The following is an 18,820-nucleotide window of genomic DNA, read 5'->3' as shown; positions in this document are numbered from 1 at the left end:
TTATCACCAATGCCCTGTGTTTCAATGGCCTTTCGACTTCTGTGTTCACCATGAGACTTGCTTGAGATCTGTTATGTGAAAGTGCTTTGTAAACGCTAATGTGTTTTACAAATGTGAGGTTTTGTGACAATTATTTTATCACCTTGGAGGATTTCAATTCTGCCTGTGGTGTCATTTTCTCTAACTCTTAGTCTCCCTCTTCAAACTCCTAAAGATTTCTAATTTATAAATGCCAGATTTCATATTATTATGACTACCATTCCCTGTCTAGGAGGATTTCAAATTTTCAATTATTTCAGAAACAATAATTGGTTCTTTTTAATAATGAGGGAAAGATCTTATACTTAATATGTGAGTCATGTTCCTGATCCTGTAGGGTAAAGGAACAGACTAGCTAAGTTTTTACACATCACCTTCTGGGGAGAACTCATTCACATCAATAGTCTCCTCATAAAAATCTGTTGGTTAGAAAAGTCTTTTGTGTCACAAAAAAGCCTCCACGTTAACAATAAACAATAAACAAACAAGCATGTTAATAAATAAACCTCAGGGTCTACACTAATAATTTGACTTGTGTCCTTTATCTAGAGTGTCTTCTGCAGGCCCATCAACTCTCAGGCAATGAGAATATCTGTTACTTTGGTAGTACAGCTGACTCGTCGTAAGTATTACACCACAGGTATTGTGACCTATTGCCATATAACCGAAATTCCCTTTCTATTCTGGGTGTTCAAAATTTGGTCTCCACCAAATGTCAATACCATCTTTAACAAACAAAGACTTGACAATGACTTGATATATCATTTTCTTTCATTTTTCCCTAGCCTGCAGGGGATTTGACAGAGAGTGACACAGGCAAAAGCACACTAGGAGAACCAAGTAGAGGGCAAACTGGACACAGAGTCTCCTAAGAGTAATTAACTAAGTAAGGTGGCAACCCTCATATCCAAATTAGTGTTTTCCCAAATGCTGATGAATGTATTTCATTTCCGGATTAACAAACCCATGACAAAGGGATTCGGAGGCTGGAATTTATACAAAGCATTAGAGAGAAGGTGAAACTCCAATGAGAATTGCAAAGAATTTTTGACACCCTTGTCTTTTGATGTTACATATCACTGGGAAGGAAACAGATTTATAAAAGCAGCTTTTCATTCTTATTCTACTCAGTCTAATACTTTTTGTATGTTTACATTCTGTTAGTGAGGTTTAACCTTTAAGGTAGGTCATATTTCTTGACATGAAGATGCTGTCTGTGAATAACAATCTCCTGTATACTTTTACGTATTGTGATTACAACTCTCTAATCATGAGAATTTGGGGACACCACCACTAGTTTCTATTAAAAGTCAGAAGGGGGCTGGAATAAATGGGGTCCTAAACCACTGGCTAATCCTCCCCCCAGCACCCCCAATCCATTTTTGTGGAAAGCTTGCTACAAAATCAAAACAATGGGGGTTGTCACCAGTGAAATCCCTTATTGCATGATTTGCTAATATTGATCTAAACTTGAAGGACAAGCTGCAGATTGAACACTGGGACCTCAGCAGATCGAATAAGGGACCTGCTAGTGTTTGACAAATGTTCATGACTTAACAGCTATAAGGAGGAAGCAATGTATAATAGATGTGTTTAATATCATTGCACTGATGCAGACACAAGTAAAATAAATACTGTTTCCATGAAACAGAAGGTGATCTTTGAGAAACATGGGTTTTGACAATGATAATGAGCTCTGTTGCCCAAAGCTGGACATACCTTGACTCCCATAGCTGGTGTCTATTCCAGAGCCATCCCATGAGTCCACAGCACTGTCTACGCTGGGCACAGCAGAGGGGTACATGTCGGTGAGCTTGCCTGGCTTCTGTGCAAGAGAAGGGTCTTCCTCCACATCCCCCAGGTCACTCAAGTGGCTGGGAACAGGGAATTTCTTGGGACTTGATGCTGACTGGGCTTTAAAGAGAGGAAAGGGATATAAATACCGGAATAAACTTAAGTAAAAGGTACTCAAACACTCCTTGGCTGAAGAGTCTTTTTCCTAGAAATACACAATAGGCATTTGTAAATTCTTTTAGGAAAGAAAATGCACTGCAAATCCTTATTTGTGGCTCTTGATCCACTCACCATCTGTCTGTTTCTTAATTTTCAAGGTGACAGTCTCTCCTGCCATCTGCAGCAAATGAATGGCTTCACTCAGAGGCTTCCCTTTCAAGCTGCTGCTGTTGATGGCTAAGATTCGGTCTCCTATGTGGATGGCGCCAGTTCTGAAATACCAAATAGTAATAGGAAAGGTAGAAATAATTCCTGCATGTGACTTAGTACAAATACTTGACATACTTTATATATTCATAGTAATAAAGACTTGGCAAGGGCCTCCAGAAGCCACTTCTAGCTCTCTCCCGGGCAATGTTACAAGATAACTGCATCTGTTGTGAATTACTTTCAGTTTCAAATAAAATTAGAAAAATTGTTTTAATTAGTATTTAAAATGTACTTCTGTGCTTTTTAAATTCCAAGAAAGCTGAATCATTTGGTAGCCCTCTTAAAAATCCCAAGGAAACCAACATTGTTGGGCAATAAATGTAGTGATGTTCAGAAGGGAGCTTTCCTCCTTTCTGCAGATTTAAAATACTGAAAACGAGCAGCGCCCCCACCTCACCCAAAGTGAGGCGGAGAGAGAAGGGAAACATACATATATCAGGCCTGGAGTGGCAGGGTGCCCCCTGTTGGTGATCCCAAGAATAGAAAAAGGCTGTATGTACTCAGGAATCCAAGTGTGTCTGAACCTAACTCTGGCACCTCCCAGCTGTGTGAGCTGGGTATCTTATTTTAACCTTCCTGGGTGTCAGTTTTTTCATCACTACAATGGGGATAATCAGCTCACAGGAAAACCCTGAGGATGAATTAGAAAAACATCAAACACACTCCTTGAAGCATGGAAAAAAAACAACTTATCAATCAATAAACTAAAGAGCTTTTGCTATTTTCCCTTTTCTTCCTTCCTCATCCATTACTGAACTTGGAGGTTATATACTGATGTTCTAAAAGAGGAACTCAAATATAGCTATTATTTCCTAAGCGCCAAATTTTAATGAAATAATAGTTTCATTAATGTAAGGTAAATTCCCATCACAAAGCTCTGTACAGAATTGCTTAAGTTGAATTTATGGTTATCAATTGGCTGAAGGAGTTAATAGAAAGTAATTATATATATAGAGAGAAAATTTGTAAATTGCAAAAATAAATGTGAAAAAGTGAAAAAAATCACTGTGATAATAAAAATATATTCATATTCTTGAATTATAATACTGTTTATAACTATCCCCTTGGTGTGAATTACTTTGTTACAATTCAAATACTGTTCACTTGGCTTAATTAAAGTGTTTCTATACTTAAAAAAATAATTTTGATGTTCACTCTATCTTTGTTTGGGATGGAGGAGGAGTATCTCCAGGCAGGCCAACTCGGGGATGGAAGGAAAACCCAGGCGGCTCTACCTGGGTTGGAGGTTTTTGTGTCCCACATGTCAGCCTCTTGTACGGGCTCTTTAAAATATGAGTGGGGCCTCCCTGGTGGCGCAAGGGGTTAAGACGCAACCTATGAAGCTGTCTGCAGCCTCTGCAGCACGAGTTTGATTCCTGGCCAGGGATCTGTCCACATGGCATGGCAGACCTCTCCTGTTCTGTTCCCCGCTCTGTCTCTGGTGAAACTCACCCCCTGCACCTCTGGTCTGTACCCCAGCTCTTGTATGCATAAATAAATAAATCTTTAAAAAAAATACAGCAAGTGGAAGAGTGAGTCCAGTTCACATTGTGACATTGACTGAGTGCTCTGATTATAGCTTGACTCTTGGGGATGGGCAGCCTGTTGGGTAACAGCAATCAGGGCAACAGAGGTGACTCCGGGGCATATTAGTTGTTTACAAGCCCACCAATGCATCTACTCTCAAGAAATTTTTTTTCCCCTTAGAAAAGATCACTTCATTCTTTCAAAAAGAATCTCCAGTTTACGTGGTCCAGTCACTATGGGAAGTTGTATAGAATTTCTTTAAAAAAATGGATCTACTATAAGACCCAGTGATTCCACTCCTGAGAACCTACAAAAAGGACACAAAAACACCAATTCAAAAGGAAACCTGCACCCCTATGTTTATTGAAGCACTATTTACAATAGCTAAGATATGGAAACAACGCAATGCCCCCAAACAGATGAATGGGTCAGGAAGATGTGGTCTATATACACAATGGAATACTACTCAGCAATCAAAAAGATAAACTCATACCATTTGTAGCAACATGGATGGAGCTAGAAGGAATTATGCTAAATGAAATAAGTCAGAAGGAAAAAGATAAATATCAGATGGTTTCACTTACATGTGCGATATACAGAAATCAAAAAAAGGTCAAGAAATAGACAAAACTTGCAAGTTGACCAGAGAACTGAGGCATACAGTAAAGGAGGGAGAGGGGGTCAAAACGAGGGAGGAAAGAGCGCAAGGGACTCTGGGTGATGGTTCATGGGTGCTGTAACAGTGGGAGAACTACAAGTACTACACCTCAGCAGAGAAATCAAATATGTCCAAAAATTAACAATGTTGTTAAGCAAATTAAAAAAAAAAGAACCCCCAGTTTATGAAAAGTCTGTAGTAGAATCCATAGAACACCTGGACAGTAAGTTGTTTTTTCCTTTTTCAAAGATTTATTTATTTATGCATACAAGAACTGGGGTACAGGCCAGAGGCACAGAGGCGAGAGGATTCACCAGAGACAGAGTGGGGAGCAGAACAGGCAGATGTACTGAAATACACTGCTGAGGGGAGCAGTGGGCGAGGCAGGAGAGGTCTGCCCCACCGACTGGGGATCGAACTGGTACTGCAGTGGCTGCGGATAGCTTCACAGTGCTGTGCTTAACCCCTTGCGCCGCCAGAGAGGGCCTCTTACCAGCAAGTTGTTGAATCAGATCAGCATTTATCTTTTCTTTGTTTCTAAGGTCTAATGGAGATTCTTAAAATCTATCTGTCTAACAGAGAAAACAAGGACAGAAGGACACCTGAAGTGTATCCACTAATATGAGAATATGAAGTTCCAACTGGGTAACACTTTTATGAGCTGCCTCAGTGCCCTCATCTGACAGATGGAGCTGTTGGATGAGCTGATTTCGAAGGGACAGTTCAGCTCCCAAATTCTCCAGTGATGCCTGCCCCTACTTTGTAAACCATGTCCTCCAGTGTCAGCACAAATGATAAATGAGCATGCCTGAGCTAGGTTACAGGACAGCTCTAGTTATGGGATTTGCAATATGCCCCACAACATGTCTCAGAAAGAAATGCATTTTAACAGGGGTGGGGAGTAGGAATCATGTGTGCAAATGGAAACAAATCTCCTAAGGAGAAAATGAGCATTCCAAAGCACACGCTCACTGTGCTCTGTTTCCCAAAATCTTTGCAGAGGAAGCCTCTTATCCTCTCCTGAAAACACAGCAGTTAAGTCAGGGAAGAGAGGCTCGCTCAGGAAATGTTTGCTGAATTGAACTGGACAAGGCTTTTAACCTCCCTGAACTTTAGTCTCCTTCTCTCAAAATGGACACAATATAAATCTACCTCCAGTTGATTGTGGTCAGTCTATACATTTCTGGAGACTAATATCAAAGCTAAGCCCGTGACATCTCTTACGGCCTGGAAGATGCCCCTTAAAGGTGAGTCAGGGCTTTGCCTGAGAGTTCTCAAGAGCTAAAACCAATCCTTTGTGCAGATTTGAGAGACAACAGATAACCAAGCAGAAAAGAGCAGTGTTTTTATGCGGCTGTGAGGAAAGAGACCATCCCAGACACAGATAATTGTAGCAGTTCCTTCAAATTTTACCTTTCAGCTAATCCCCCTTTAGTGAGGCTTGAAATGATTATAGGATCAAACGGCTCTTCAGTTCCTGAAATCGTGATGCCGAGGGGGCCCCCATAGCGCTTAAGCTCCACTGTATAAATAATTGCTCCGGAACTTTCTTGCTCATCTGCAATAAATGCCAAGGAAGTCAGAATTGGTTTCTTTGGAAAAAGTAAAGCAGTAAGACATAGATTCACACATAAAAGAAGAAATTCAAAACACCATCATTATGTCTCTGAAAATAATTATTTTGGGAGGTAGCATTTCCTTAGTAAGATATTACATCATAGTATGGGATTCAGTCATCATTGGTGCCAGGGAAGGAGTTTGAAGTCTGTGAACAACCCACTCGGTGGGCACTACAGGTTTTTTACACTGTGTTTCTGTGCCCAGAATTTTATAAGTGTGTGATACCTGTGAAATACACATATGGCTGAGGAAGCAGTAAGGGAGGAGTGAGTCACACAGTGAATAAGAGATCAATCCATGCAATTATGATTTTTCAGGCTTTGGAAGCAAGCTAACTTTCAATATAGAAAAGTTGATGTTGCTCAGGGCTGGAGCAAATGTTAACAAAAGTGGGGCTTAGGAGAGGTTGGCTTGGAGACCTAGAATCCCTTATCTATCATCCCACGGAAGGTGTCATAAAACTGTGAAACCCATTGATGGATTTACAAAGATTAAAGCAGAAATCTGAATGATTCTCTCTCTTCTGCTCTTGTAATCTAGAGCCATGTAAGTTCTGTTTCAGTAGCGTTCACCAGGTTGTCACGTTGTCATTCACTACCTTTTGTTATTTCACATCATTATAAAGGAAGACTTTTACCAACGTGTTCTGCCTACAGTGCTGGCCTAAGAGGCGTCGTGGGCACAACTACAACAGAGTTGGGTGTTTTGACTATATCAGGGTCACAAAGATGAAGTCTCATAATTTTAAGACTTTTATTTGCTTATGACATACTTAAAATTCTTGAGCATTTCTTGTTTCATTCCTTGGGCCCGGGAGCTGTGAATGGTTAAGGAGCTGTTTTCATTTCTGTATGAAAGGATGTAATGAAATGGTCCAGTAGCTACTTTAACAAAATCATCACTTTTTACAGTCAGACTGTATTGTAATGAAGCATTAACACAGTCACGTTTCTGCAATAAGCAGCTGTTCATTTATGATATTAAACCCTAAAATACGGAGGAAAAGAAAAGCTTGAATTAACAATTCAATTATCTGCGTGTGCAGTGAAGAATTATAATGAATATCAAATGAAGGGTCTATAGATGGAGAATTCTGAACAGATCCATCACCTCAACTTCCTACATGCTCTATTCCTAATAAGCTCCTGACATAGAATGTTAAAGACCATCTTCCATATAACTACATTGCTTAATCAACGTCTCAGGATATAAAAATCCTCAGTGTTAGACTCAAATTTACATTGGCAGCTGAGAATGCTTTACCCCAAGCCTTCAACAGCTCTGTTTGACAAGTCCCAAAGTTCTTGCAGGTTTCTGTTTAGGTTATGGCCAGCAGGATTGTGAGGGTCTCAAGAAAATGGCAAGATACAGGGTAATAAAAAACCAGAAGCTAAAATAAAAAATCCAATTTTTTATACCATGATATTTCATCATTTTTCAGCGCTGCCTTTGACATAAGTAGGGTATTATTGAATAGATTGCATACACTTTGCAGTCTGCCACCAACTAAATTTTGGATAAAAATTCTAGGTGAGTCATTTGAGTAAATACTGGTGACAGCTATGCACTCTGTGGTCACTCGGTGTGGCTGTGTATCCCAGAGGGAAGACCCATACCCTCTGTTATCCCCCTCATAGGGTAAGCATGTGCACGACCTACTTAATGAGCACCAGGCTTTCTGGATTTGGCTGTCAGCTCTTTGTGGGTGTTGTGGGGCATGACAGTTGCCCACCACCTAGAACCTCGCTATCGAGATCCCAGGAATGTGCAGAAAGTTTCAGTTGAAACTTCAGTCCCAGATGAAAATAATCCCATGGGAAGCTGAGTTTGGGTGTCATCCCAATCACTGGGAGGAGGGGAGAAGCTGGCTCTAGTCAGCTGACTCATCAGGCAACCCAGAGTGAGTGCCCTGTGTTATTTTTTTTTTTTATTTTTTTTTAATTTTATAGAGGCATGTTTATTTATTTATGTATTTATTTATTTGCTTGTTTTGTTTATACATGCACTGGGTACAGTCAGAAGCGCGGGAGGGTGAGAGAATTCACCAGAGCCAGAGCAGGGAGCAGAGCAGGCAGAAGGACCGAAGTACACTGCTGAGGGGAGCAGCGGGCGGCAGGAGAGGTCTGCGCGCCATGTGGGACCCTCCTCCGGTGGCCGGGGAGCAGCCGGGGATCGAACCGGTGCCGCAGAGGCTGCGGGCAGGTTCGCAAACCAGCGCTCAACTGCTGCGCCACCGGGGAGGCCCCCCTGTGTTATTTTTAAACAATTCTGCATCTTGCATCACAAAGATGACAAAATAACACCCGAGATGAAGTAAATAAGTTTAGGACATTCAAATTTAGACCAATTTTTGTGGGGACATTTTTAATTAGGCAGCTGATGCCTCACGATAATGGAAGGACAATTATTAGGGCATTCGAGTTTAAAGAGAGATAGAAATGCAAAGCAAATAAATGGCAGCATCTTAATGAAGAAGGATGTGTGCTGGGACCACGCGGGGTGGAAATGGGAAGAGAAGAGCTTATAGAGATTATAACAGAAGCTGATTTCCAATTTCTTCAACAAGTACATTGCCAGAAATAAAAAAACAGAAAGGGGAATTCGAGAGACATTACAATCAAAAGCAATGCGTACACGTTTTAGGACAGAATTCAAGCCAACTGCTTTAAAATTTACGTCTGTCTCTCTTTGAAAATTAAGGAACACTGGGTCAATATTTTATGACATTAAGAATTATTGCTAGGAAAACCTTGAGAGATGGATTAGTTAGAGGTTTAAAGAGAGCATGAAGTGGTTTCTGAAATGCATGTTACATTCCTTTTCTTGATCTGGTTCTGGCTCTGTAGCTGTGCTCTCTTATTGAAAATAAGCTACACACTTATGATTTGTGCATTTTTTCTGATTATATATATTTATTTATATATAAAATTTTTCCTTGAAAATTTCACTCAGGCCAATTTTTCAGAAGTAAATAAACTGAATCTTGCTACAGAAAAGTAATTATTGCTAGTATTTTAAAATGATATTTAGTGATATCTTTCAGAAGTCTTTTAAAAGAACATCACTTAAGAACATTTACAAGCTGCGGGCCTCCCCTGGTGGCGCAGCGCTTGAGCGCTGGGCTGCGAAACTGCCCGCAGCCTCTGCAGCACCGGTTCGATCCCCGCTGGCCGGCGAGGGTCCCACATGGCGCGACAGACCTCTCCTGCCACGCCAGCTGCTCCCCTCAGCAGTGCATTTTGGCAGTCCGCCTGTTCTGTTCCCTGCTCTGGCTCTGGTGAATTCTCTCACCCTCCTGCGCTTCTGACTGTACCCAGTGCTTGTATAAATAAATAAATAAATCTTTAAAAAAATAAAAAAAAGAACATTTCCAAGCTGGAATGAGATGATGTCTGAATTTCTTCAAAACAATTCAGTGTGTGGTCAGGGAGGGGAAATTAGGGTTAGGAGTACAAACATGAAGCCAAACTGATCCTTAGTTAATACTTTTTGGTGCTAGGTGATGTATGATGATTCAGTACACCATTTTCTCTATTTTAAATGTATTTGAAGTTTTCATAATAAAAATTCTTTTAAAAGAAAAGCGTTTAATTCCCTCCAAAAATTTTATGTGGATGCCTTGAGAAAATGGATAATTAATTTGTTTGGCTTCCCTGCTTTCATAGATGATGTGGCACTGGCTGCCTACACACTATTTCACCCACATTCCATGGCCCATCTGCCCACCAAGAGCCTTCCCCTGCCTGGAAGGACAGCCTCTGGAGGACAGCCTCATCATAGCTCTGTCCAGTTTTTCATAACGTAACATTGGAATCTTCTTAAATTGCCTCCCTTGAGAGGCAACCTTTGCCTCACGCTTCCACGTTCATTTTCACCAGTGTTGCCAATCTATAGTTTCTTCTCTTCTCTTCAAGGAATATTTTTAAGGCATAAATCTGAATCTGCTAGCTAATCTCTCACTTGAACTTTTCATTTATCCCCTAATTCCTTAAGAAACGCAATCCTTTCACAGCTTATTGGGAGCCTCTATGTGTCCAGGGGCTCCAACATCCTCCTTCATCCCGATCCAGTCTTCCCAATTCTCTCCAAACCACTTGCCATTTCTTAAAAAGCCCTTTTCTAACTTCTTTAACCTTGCACACATGACTTCCTGTGCATAAACACCCTCCCTTCCCCTTGGAGAACTTCAACTCTTTCAAATGTCGTTCAGCTGTCTGCTCTTTCTGGTGGGGCTCAGTTCTTTCCATGAGAGTCCACAGCTCCTGTGTATTCTTGTGATGTTGCTCAACTTTATTTTTTTTTTTTAAAGATTTATTTATTTATTTATACAAGCACGGAGTACAGTCAGAAGCGCGGGAGGGTGAGAGAATTCACCAGAGCCAGAGCGGAGAGCAGAGCAGGCAGAAGGACCGAAGTACACTGCTGAGGGGAGCAGCGGGCGGCAGGAGAGGTCTGCACGCCATGTGGGACCCTCCTCCAGTGGCCGGGGAGCAGCCGGGGATCGAACCGGCGCCGCAGAGGCCGCGGGCAGCTTCACAACCAGCGCTCAACCGCTGCGCCATCCGGGAGGCCCCTCAACTTTATTTTTTAATTTTTTTTTTTAATAGAGGCATGCTTTATTTATTTGTTTGCTGGTTTGTTTGTTTGTTTTGTTTATACATGCACTGGGTACAGTCAGAAGTGCGGGAGGGAGGGTGAGAGAATTCACCAGAGCCAGAGCGGGGAGCAGAGCAGGCAGAAGGACCGAAGTACACTGCTGAGGGGAGCAGCGGGCGGCAGGAGAGGTCTGCGCGCCATGTGGGACCCTCCTCCGGTGGCCGGGGAGCAGCCGGGGATCGAACCGGCGCCGCAGAGGCCGCGCGCAGTTTCGCAACCCAGCGCTCAACCGCTGCGCCACCGGGGAGGCCCTCAACTTTAATCTTAATTCTATTTCTTCTTCCCTCTCACCAAGGAGAAAAAAATCATATTTAAATTCTCCCTCATGAGAAATGAAATAGGAAGGACTAGGAGTCATTCAGGTAGGGCTGGACATTAGAGGGCCACAAAACATTGTAATATAAAATTTAAAAGTCTTTGCTCCCCAAGAATGAATTTTTCCTCCAACAAGAAGTAAGCGCTAGTATATACTTTTCATTTTGTTTTAATTGTCTCTAACTTATCTCTTCCACTAAAATAGAATCAGATTGAAAAATGGAGATTTTTTTTTTTTACCTTCTTATTTCTAAAGCCTAGAACTAAGTCTGTTACAAAGGAGACCAGTAAAGACCCAGACAAATGAGTGAAAGGATGTAAGTTAGCTTGCAGTGACTGATTCTGAGGGACGTGGTCTCTAAGAGACTTTGTGAGTCATCTTCTTGTTCTATCACAGCATCAAGGTTAGTTTCCTCCTCCAAGGTGAAAAAAAACGCAATCTGGCTTCTTGTCAAAGTTTGACAAAAAGACTTGGGCTGCCATGGTGGGAACCAGCAAGCCTAGAGCATCCTCCCTTCACAGTCCCAATAGTGTCTGAATCAGCTTCAGGCTGCATTTTCAATTCCATCTGCCTTCTCGGGCTTTAACCCAACTGGCAGCTGTACGACCTGCAGTTTAGGAGGAGGGTGATAACTGCCAGTTATGCTCAGACCACTTTGGAGGTGGAACCACTCCAAGACACTCTCTCCTTGAGTTGCTCCAGCTCAAGCAGCTTAGGAAGGAACCACTGAAGTGTTTAACCAGAACAGAAACTTTCCTAGTAGGAAAAAACGCAGGATCACCAGGAAGTTTTAAAGTGAGCTTAAACAGATGTTAATGATATTATAAGCAGCCTTTATATCACAACAGAAGGCTTACAACTATTAGTGAAAGACATGAAAGGGGGCCAGCCTACTTGTTTGTTCTGCTCAGCTCTAGTTAAGAAAATTAATGGGACCGCAGAACAGATGCAAAATTGCAGCATTACTTATCTGCAATGTTATTTTCGGGCTTCTTGAGTGCTGCCTGTTTAACAAAATGAACATTATCTGGCTTGAATCCATAATGGCAGCTGCTTCTGGGGCCAAATAGGAGGCTTGGATTTGGGAGAGAGCCTTTGGAATGCATAAATGTACAGGTCAATCAAAGTTCATTTCAACTAAAAGTGATGGGATTCATTCAGAGTATGGTTCCATTTTCTCGAGGTGTTCAGGCCTGACAAAATAAACCATTTAGACACACACCCCTGATAGCTTCCTTGCCCACTCTGTGGTCATTTTAATGTTCTAGCAGAGTTCCAAGGAATTGCTGAGGGTCTAAGAGCAGAATTTGAATTTATGTAGCGATCATTTATAAGACTCTCAGTAGGTTGCTTGTGACAAGGCTTGTGACAATGCTTCTCATGGTAATCCTGGAACCAGTCACTTCAGCATCCCCTGAGAACTTGTTAGGACACAATTTTCAGCTCATCTTAGACCTCTAGGAATCTGAAACTCTGGGGACAGTGTCCAGGCATCTGTGTCTTAATAAGTCCTCTGGGTGACTGTGATGCTACTAGACTTTGAGAGTCAATACTTTGAGAGATCAAGTGTGAAAAAAAGGAAGAGTGTTTTTTTTTTTTTTTAGGGATTGATTACTTCTTTCAATTTTTATTTTTTAATTGAGGTAACAGTTTACAACACTGCACATGATTCAGAGGCTTAGGTTCACATCTTTTAATTTTTTAATTTTTTTATTGTTTTAAAGATTTATTTATTCATGCATGCAAGAGCTGGGGTACAGGCCAGAGGCATGGGGAGGGGGCAAGAGGATTCACCAGAGACAGAGTGGGGAGTAGAACAGCAGATTGACTGAAATACACTGGTGAGGGGAGCAGTGGGTGAGACAGGAGAGGTCTGCTGCACCATGTGGGTAGCTCCCTGCCTGGGGATCGAACTCATGCTGCAGTGGTTGCGGACAGCCTCATAGGTTGCGTCTTAACCCTTGCACCACCAGGGAAGCCCCAGGTTCACATCGTTTTAGATGTATATTATCATGCCACACCCACCACCAAGGCACCCACAATCCTCTACCATCGTCCATTGGGCCCACAGAGAGAGTACTTAAAAAAACAAACCCATCATAGTTTCTTTTTGAGACAACCTCTTGCCAAAACAACCCCTACCATAGGTCTTAGTTAAGATAATTCTTATTTTCTTGTAATGTGTCATCTCTGCTACTTTAAGTTAGTTTGAGGGGGAAAAAGTTGCCTGAAAGTTATTTAGCTGATTTAACATTGATGAACTGAAGAAAAATATATGAAAGCCCAAAACTTTGAAGGCAGATTTAACTGGCACTAAGGCTATCTTTGCTTTAGACTCTATTTGGAAATGGGTAAAGGTGATTTGCTTCAAATGAGATAAAGTGCAGTCTGGAAATGTTTCTTTATGCAGATTAAAGCTAGTGAAGATAAAATGCTGAATTTATGGCCTCGTAGAAACATGCTACATGTTAGAAGTGAGGTGCTCTAAATCAAGGACAAATCATTAGCAGCTGTATATTTGGCACAAAGGAAGCAATACAAAGCAGACCCTTGGAAATTATTTTGGACAGATTTGGAAGCCTCCATCTGTTTCTTCTCTCAACTCCCCCCAAATTCTCTGATTTGCTTCAGGCTTCCCCAAATTCAGGAGATCTTCAACCTCTTCCCCATTTATTTATACTGGATCCAGATACACACAAGGCAAAATGATAGATTTTATTGCAAGAGGATTTATTTGTATTTTGGGAGATCTGGGGATTGGGTACACATAAGTCCTGGAAACTTGCACCATTGTAAGGTTTGCCTCTATTCGATTTTATGTTTTTGGGTAATGAAAGATGACAAGTGTAAAAGTTCCTGAAGGCAGAATGGTTATTGAATATGGCATGGTGGGGCATGTGCTTACAACCCCAAATGTTTCAAAAGATTTGGCCACTGTAAAATAAAGCTAAAATTAATTTTAAATACACCTCAGTTTGGCTGTTGATAGTTAGGATTCATTGGCTCTTACTTGGTGCTAGGTATTGTTGCTGAATACTTAAATATATTACCTCATTTGATCCTTATAAAGCCATGTGAAATAGACCTTAAATGGACATTTATAGATGAATCTGAGGCACAGGGAAGTTAGTAATTTTCCCAAGTTCTTAGCTTGTTGGTTGTGATGCCAGTCTAATAGTCTTAGTCATTTCAAAAAACCCAACTGAAAACTGGGCAGAAGTGCTTCATAGGCACTTCTCCAAAGGACATACAGATGGCAAACAGGCATGTGAAAAAATGTTCACCATTACTTATCATCAGGGAAATGCAAATCAGAACCCCAGTGAGAGACCATCTTATACCTGTGGGAATCACCCATATCAGAAGCCCCAAAACAACAAATGTTGGTGAGGATGTGTTGGTAAGAATGTAGACTGGCCCAACACCTATGGAAAACAGTATGGAGGTTCTCTAAATCTCTAGATCTACCCTATGATCTGGCTTCTCTAGATCTACCATATGATCCAGCAATCCCATTCCTGCCCAAAGAATGCAAAAACACTAATTTGGAGGGTTAGATGCACTCCTTTGTTCATTTCAGCGCTGCTTACAATAACCAAGTTATGGAAGTAACATAAGTGTTCAAGGAAAGATGAGTGGATTAAGATGTCACACACAATGGAATACTACTCAGCTATGAAAAGGATGAAAACTTGCCTTTGTGACAAGGATAGAACTGGAGGGAATTATGCTAAGAGAAATAAGTCAGAAGGAGAAACAAATGCCAGGTGCTACTGCTTACATGTGTAACACAGAGAAACAAAACAAAGAGTCAGACAAAACCAAACCAAACCACCAACAAATCCTAGAAATTTGTAAAACTGAGGTTACCAGTGGGGGAGGAGAAAGGGAGAGAGAAAAGGTGGGAGAGGACACAAAGAGTATGGTGGAGACCTACAGGTATCTTGGTGGTGGCTGTGATGTGGTAATGTACATCTGAAGATATGAGAACCTATATTTCTGAGTCATATTTAGTGTTGTAAGCTAATGTTAGCTTAATTGAAAAAATTATTAGAAAATTAAAAAAAATAAACGTGCTCTTTTGATTATATAGTTCATCCTGAACTGACCTACACTTGCTCTGAGTGAAAAAAGATTTCACTGATATTTACTTGTACATATTTTATGGTTTCAGGTCTTATGTCTAGTTCTGCAATCCATTATATTTTATGGTTTCAGGTCTTATGTCTAGTTCTGTAATCTAGTTCTCTGCATGGTGTGAGATAGTAGTCAAGTTTCATTCTTTTGTATGTAGTGACCCAGTTTTCCCAGCACCATTTATGGAAAAACTTTCTTTCCTCCAGTGCATATTCTTTTCTCCTTTGTCAAAGATTAGTTGACCATAAATCTGTGGGTTTATTTCTGGGTTTTCTATTTGGTTCCATTGGTCGTGTGTCTGTTCTTGTTCCAATACCATGCAGTTTTGATTATTATGGCTTTGTAATATAGTTTGAAATCTGGGAGTGCGATGCCTCCATTCCCTTCTTTTTTTTCAGGAGGGTTTTGGCTCTTTGGGGTTTTTGGTGGCTCCATATGAATTTCATCAATATTTTTTCTATTTCTTTGAAGAAATGACATTGAAATTTTTATTGGAATAGCATTGAATCTGTAGATTGCTTTTGTTAGGATGGCCATTTTGATAATATTAATATAGGTGAAACACTACATGACATACATCTCAAAGACATCTTTACAGACACATCACCCAAAGCAGTGATAGTGAAGGCAAAGATAAACAGCTGGGACTACCTCAAATTAAAGAGCTTCTGCACAGCAAAAGAGACAATAACCAAAACAAAGAGAAAACCCACTGACTGGGAGAAAATTTTTGCACACAACACCAATGACAAAGGACTGATCACAAAAATCTACAAAGAGTGATGAGATTCAACAAAAACAAAGAAAATAATCCAGTCAAAAAATGGGCAGAAGAGCTAAAAAGAAACTTCTCCAAAGAGGAAATGGAAATGGCCAACAGGCATATGAAAAATTGTTCAACATCACTTGTAATCAGGGAAAGGCAAATCAAAACTACAATGAGATACCATCTTATACCAGTGAGAATGGCACATATTAAAAAAACTAGCAACAACAAATGTTGGCGAGGATGTGGAGAAAAAGGAACTCTCCTTTACTGCTGGTGGGAGTGCAAACTGCTCTGACCACTATGGAAAGCTGTGTGGAGATTCCTCAACCTACTATAGAGATTCCATATGATCCAGCTATTCTACTCCTAAGTATTTACCCAAATGACACAGAAACATTAATTCAAAAGTGCACCTGCACCCCTATGTTTATAGCAGCACTATTTACAATAGCTAAGCTTTGGAAGCAACCCAAATGCCCAAAAATAGATGACTGGATCAAGAAGATGTGGTACATATACACCATGGAATATTACTCAGCAATCAAAAAAGATAAACTCATGCAATTTGCAGCAACATGGGTGGAGCTGGAAGGGATCATGCTCAGCGAAATAAGCCAGAAAGAAAAAGAAAAATACCGGATGGTCTCACTCATAGCAGGAATCTAGAAAATCTAAATAAGGGACCAGGAAAAAGAATAACTATAAGAAAGAAAAAATCAAAATCAACAAGCAACTATAAACCAGAGACACACTATGGGGGGGTGGGGAGAGGAGGGATTGGGGTCAAAATAAGGGGGGTGCAATGATATGGGGAATATAAAAAATAAATCTTAAAAAAAGAATAAAAAATAAACTGTAAATACAAAATAAAAAAAAGATTTCAGCTATTCAAATTATATTTATATCCTCATGGGAGAAGAAGATACTAAGACCACTCAAGTTCTTGCAAACAATCAGAAGATAATTGTCATGTAGTCATTCTTTAATAACAACAAGTCTGAAGAAATATATGTATACGTATATGTATGTATCAATCTGAGAAAACTTGGTTTGAGTAAATATGTCCCTCCCATCTATAGTTAGTTTTATTTTGGGTATGTGTATACTTTTCAATAGAAGAATTTAAGATGAGAAAAAAACACAGAACCTCTTTTAAAATTAAACACACACACACACACACACAACTTAACCAGCATGATAATGACCAAAATAATAGGCATAGGAATGTTGGGGAAAGGTATCAAGGGGGAAAATGAGGTAAAGAAAAGCAGCAACTAACTGAAAGTCAGATCTAGCTCTCCTAAGTTTTCAATTCTTTCTAAAACTCTTCTGAAGAGTTGTACAGCTTAGCTTTGGAATTGGGAACATAGCCACCACGAGCACCATACATATTCATCTCTGCCTTGACTTTTTTTCACTCTGCAAGGAAGATAGCTGAGAGCTGCTTAGCTTGGGAAATCATGCAAAAAGGGTTTCTCCACAGGGCTTTGCCTCTTCATTAGTACAGAACCCAAACTGGTGTTGGAGACTTTATCCCTCTCTTAAAATAAATCCCCCAAAGAAGGTGCGATTAAAGCATGCTTGTAAGGGGAGGAATGCAAATATTGGTACAGAAAATCAATTACTCGGGAAATAACAGTGAGTACAAACCTATGCTTATTTTAAACACTGGTTATAAAATACATTTGGATATAATCATCCTTACCAGCTGTACTGCTGAATGTAACCACTGACTTGTTTTGACTTTGATTAGGAATCATAAACACGTGGCCTGACATAACCATGAACTCCAGATTTAGAAGTTGTGATTACAGGAGATTCCAGAACATTGACAATAACTTGTTATTGGCTGGGATGAAATCATAGTAATAGCTCTCTTAAGCAGTATCCAATTAACCAATTAGTTGGATTAACTGTGGCTTTCCATCCTCTTTGTAAAATATACTGACCAATGCCATGGAAAGCTCCAGATTAAGAGATTTCTCTCTCCCTATGCACGTCTGCTCTTGCTACCACTTGCGCTATAAAAATCTAGGGTCAACCAAAGGACAGAGAAACATCAATTCCAAAGAACACCTGCACCCCTATGTTTATAGCAGCACTATTTACAATAGCTAAGCTTTGGAAACAGCCCAAATGCCCAAAAATAGATGACTGGATCAAGAAGATGTGGTACATATATACCATGGAATATTACTCAGCATTCAAAAAAGATAAACACATGCAATTTGCAGCAACATGGATGGCGCTGGAAGGGATCATGCTCAGCGAAATAAGCCAAAAAGAAAAAGAAAAATACCGGATGGTCTCACTCATAGCAGGAATCTAGAAAACTTAAATAAGGGATCAGGAAAATGAATAACTATAAGAAAGTGAAAATCAAAATCAACAAAAAACTATGAACCAGAGACACTTTTTGGGGGGTGGGGGCCGGGAGGGGAGGGATTGGGGTCAGAATGGGGCATGTGCAGTTGTATGGGGGAATATAAAAATAAAATTTATTATTTAAAAAAAAAATCTAGGGTCAATTATGTTTATTCCCAAGCTGTTTATGCCAGTTGTACTAGTTACTGTAACTACGCAATTTAATGAATCTTATATATCCTATGAAATACAGGATAGTAGCCCTATGAAAACAAAATTAAATGCTTTGGAAAGATACAATAAAGGGGGTGTTATTAAGCAAACATCTGCTGTTAATTACATAAGGTAAACTTGAAAACATTGGTGATAATAAAGATCTAGATGGAGTAAGTATTCAGATTACTTTAAATTCTAGAAGGAATGTAGGGGGACCAAACAAGACATCAGGGGAAAAATGATAACAATTCAAAACACAACACAACACAACAAAAACCAACAGAAAATTATAAAC

General features: G+C 40.2%; 1 protein-coding gene across 16 annotated transcripts in view; it reads right to left on the bottom strand.

The window, feature by feature from the left end:
* GRIP1 (glutamate receptor interacting protein 1) overlaps window positions 1–18,820 on the bottom strand; it is a gene marked incomplete at both ends in the record, with an annotated part of 674,847 nt that overhangs the window by 34,228 nt on the left and 621,799 nt on the right. For 15 of the 16 annotated variants that reach the window (XM_084256509.1, XM_084256515.1, XM_084256502.1 and 12 more), the window contains 3 exons: window positions 1,759–1,953; window positions 2,125–2,264; window positions 5,861–6,005. In XM_084256509.1, the coding sequence (XP_084112635.1) occupies window positions 1,759–1,953; window positions 2,125–2,264; window positions 5,861–6,005 (480 nt within the window). The remainder of the gene's footprint in view (window positions 1–1,758; window positions 1,954–2,124; window positions 2,265–5,860; window positions 6,006–18,820) is intronic. The other variant, XM_084256507.1, reaches the window with a different exon arrangement.

This window comes from Talpa europaea, assembly GCF_964194135.1.
Source record: "Talpa europaea genome assembly, chromosome: 15".
Taxonomy (NCBI): Eukaryota; Metazoa; Chordata; class Mammalia; order Eulipotyphla; family Talpidae; genus Talpa; species Talpa europaea.
The sequence above is the reverse complement of the archived record's forward strand: the minus strand, read 5'-3'. Positions and strand labels throughout refer to the sequence as shown.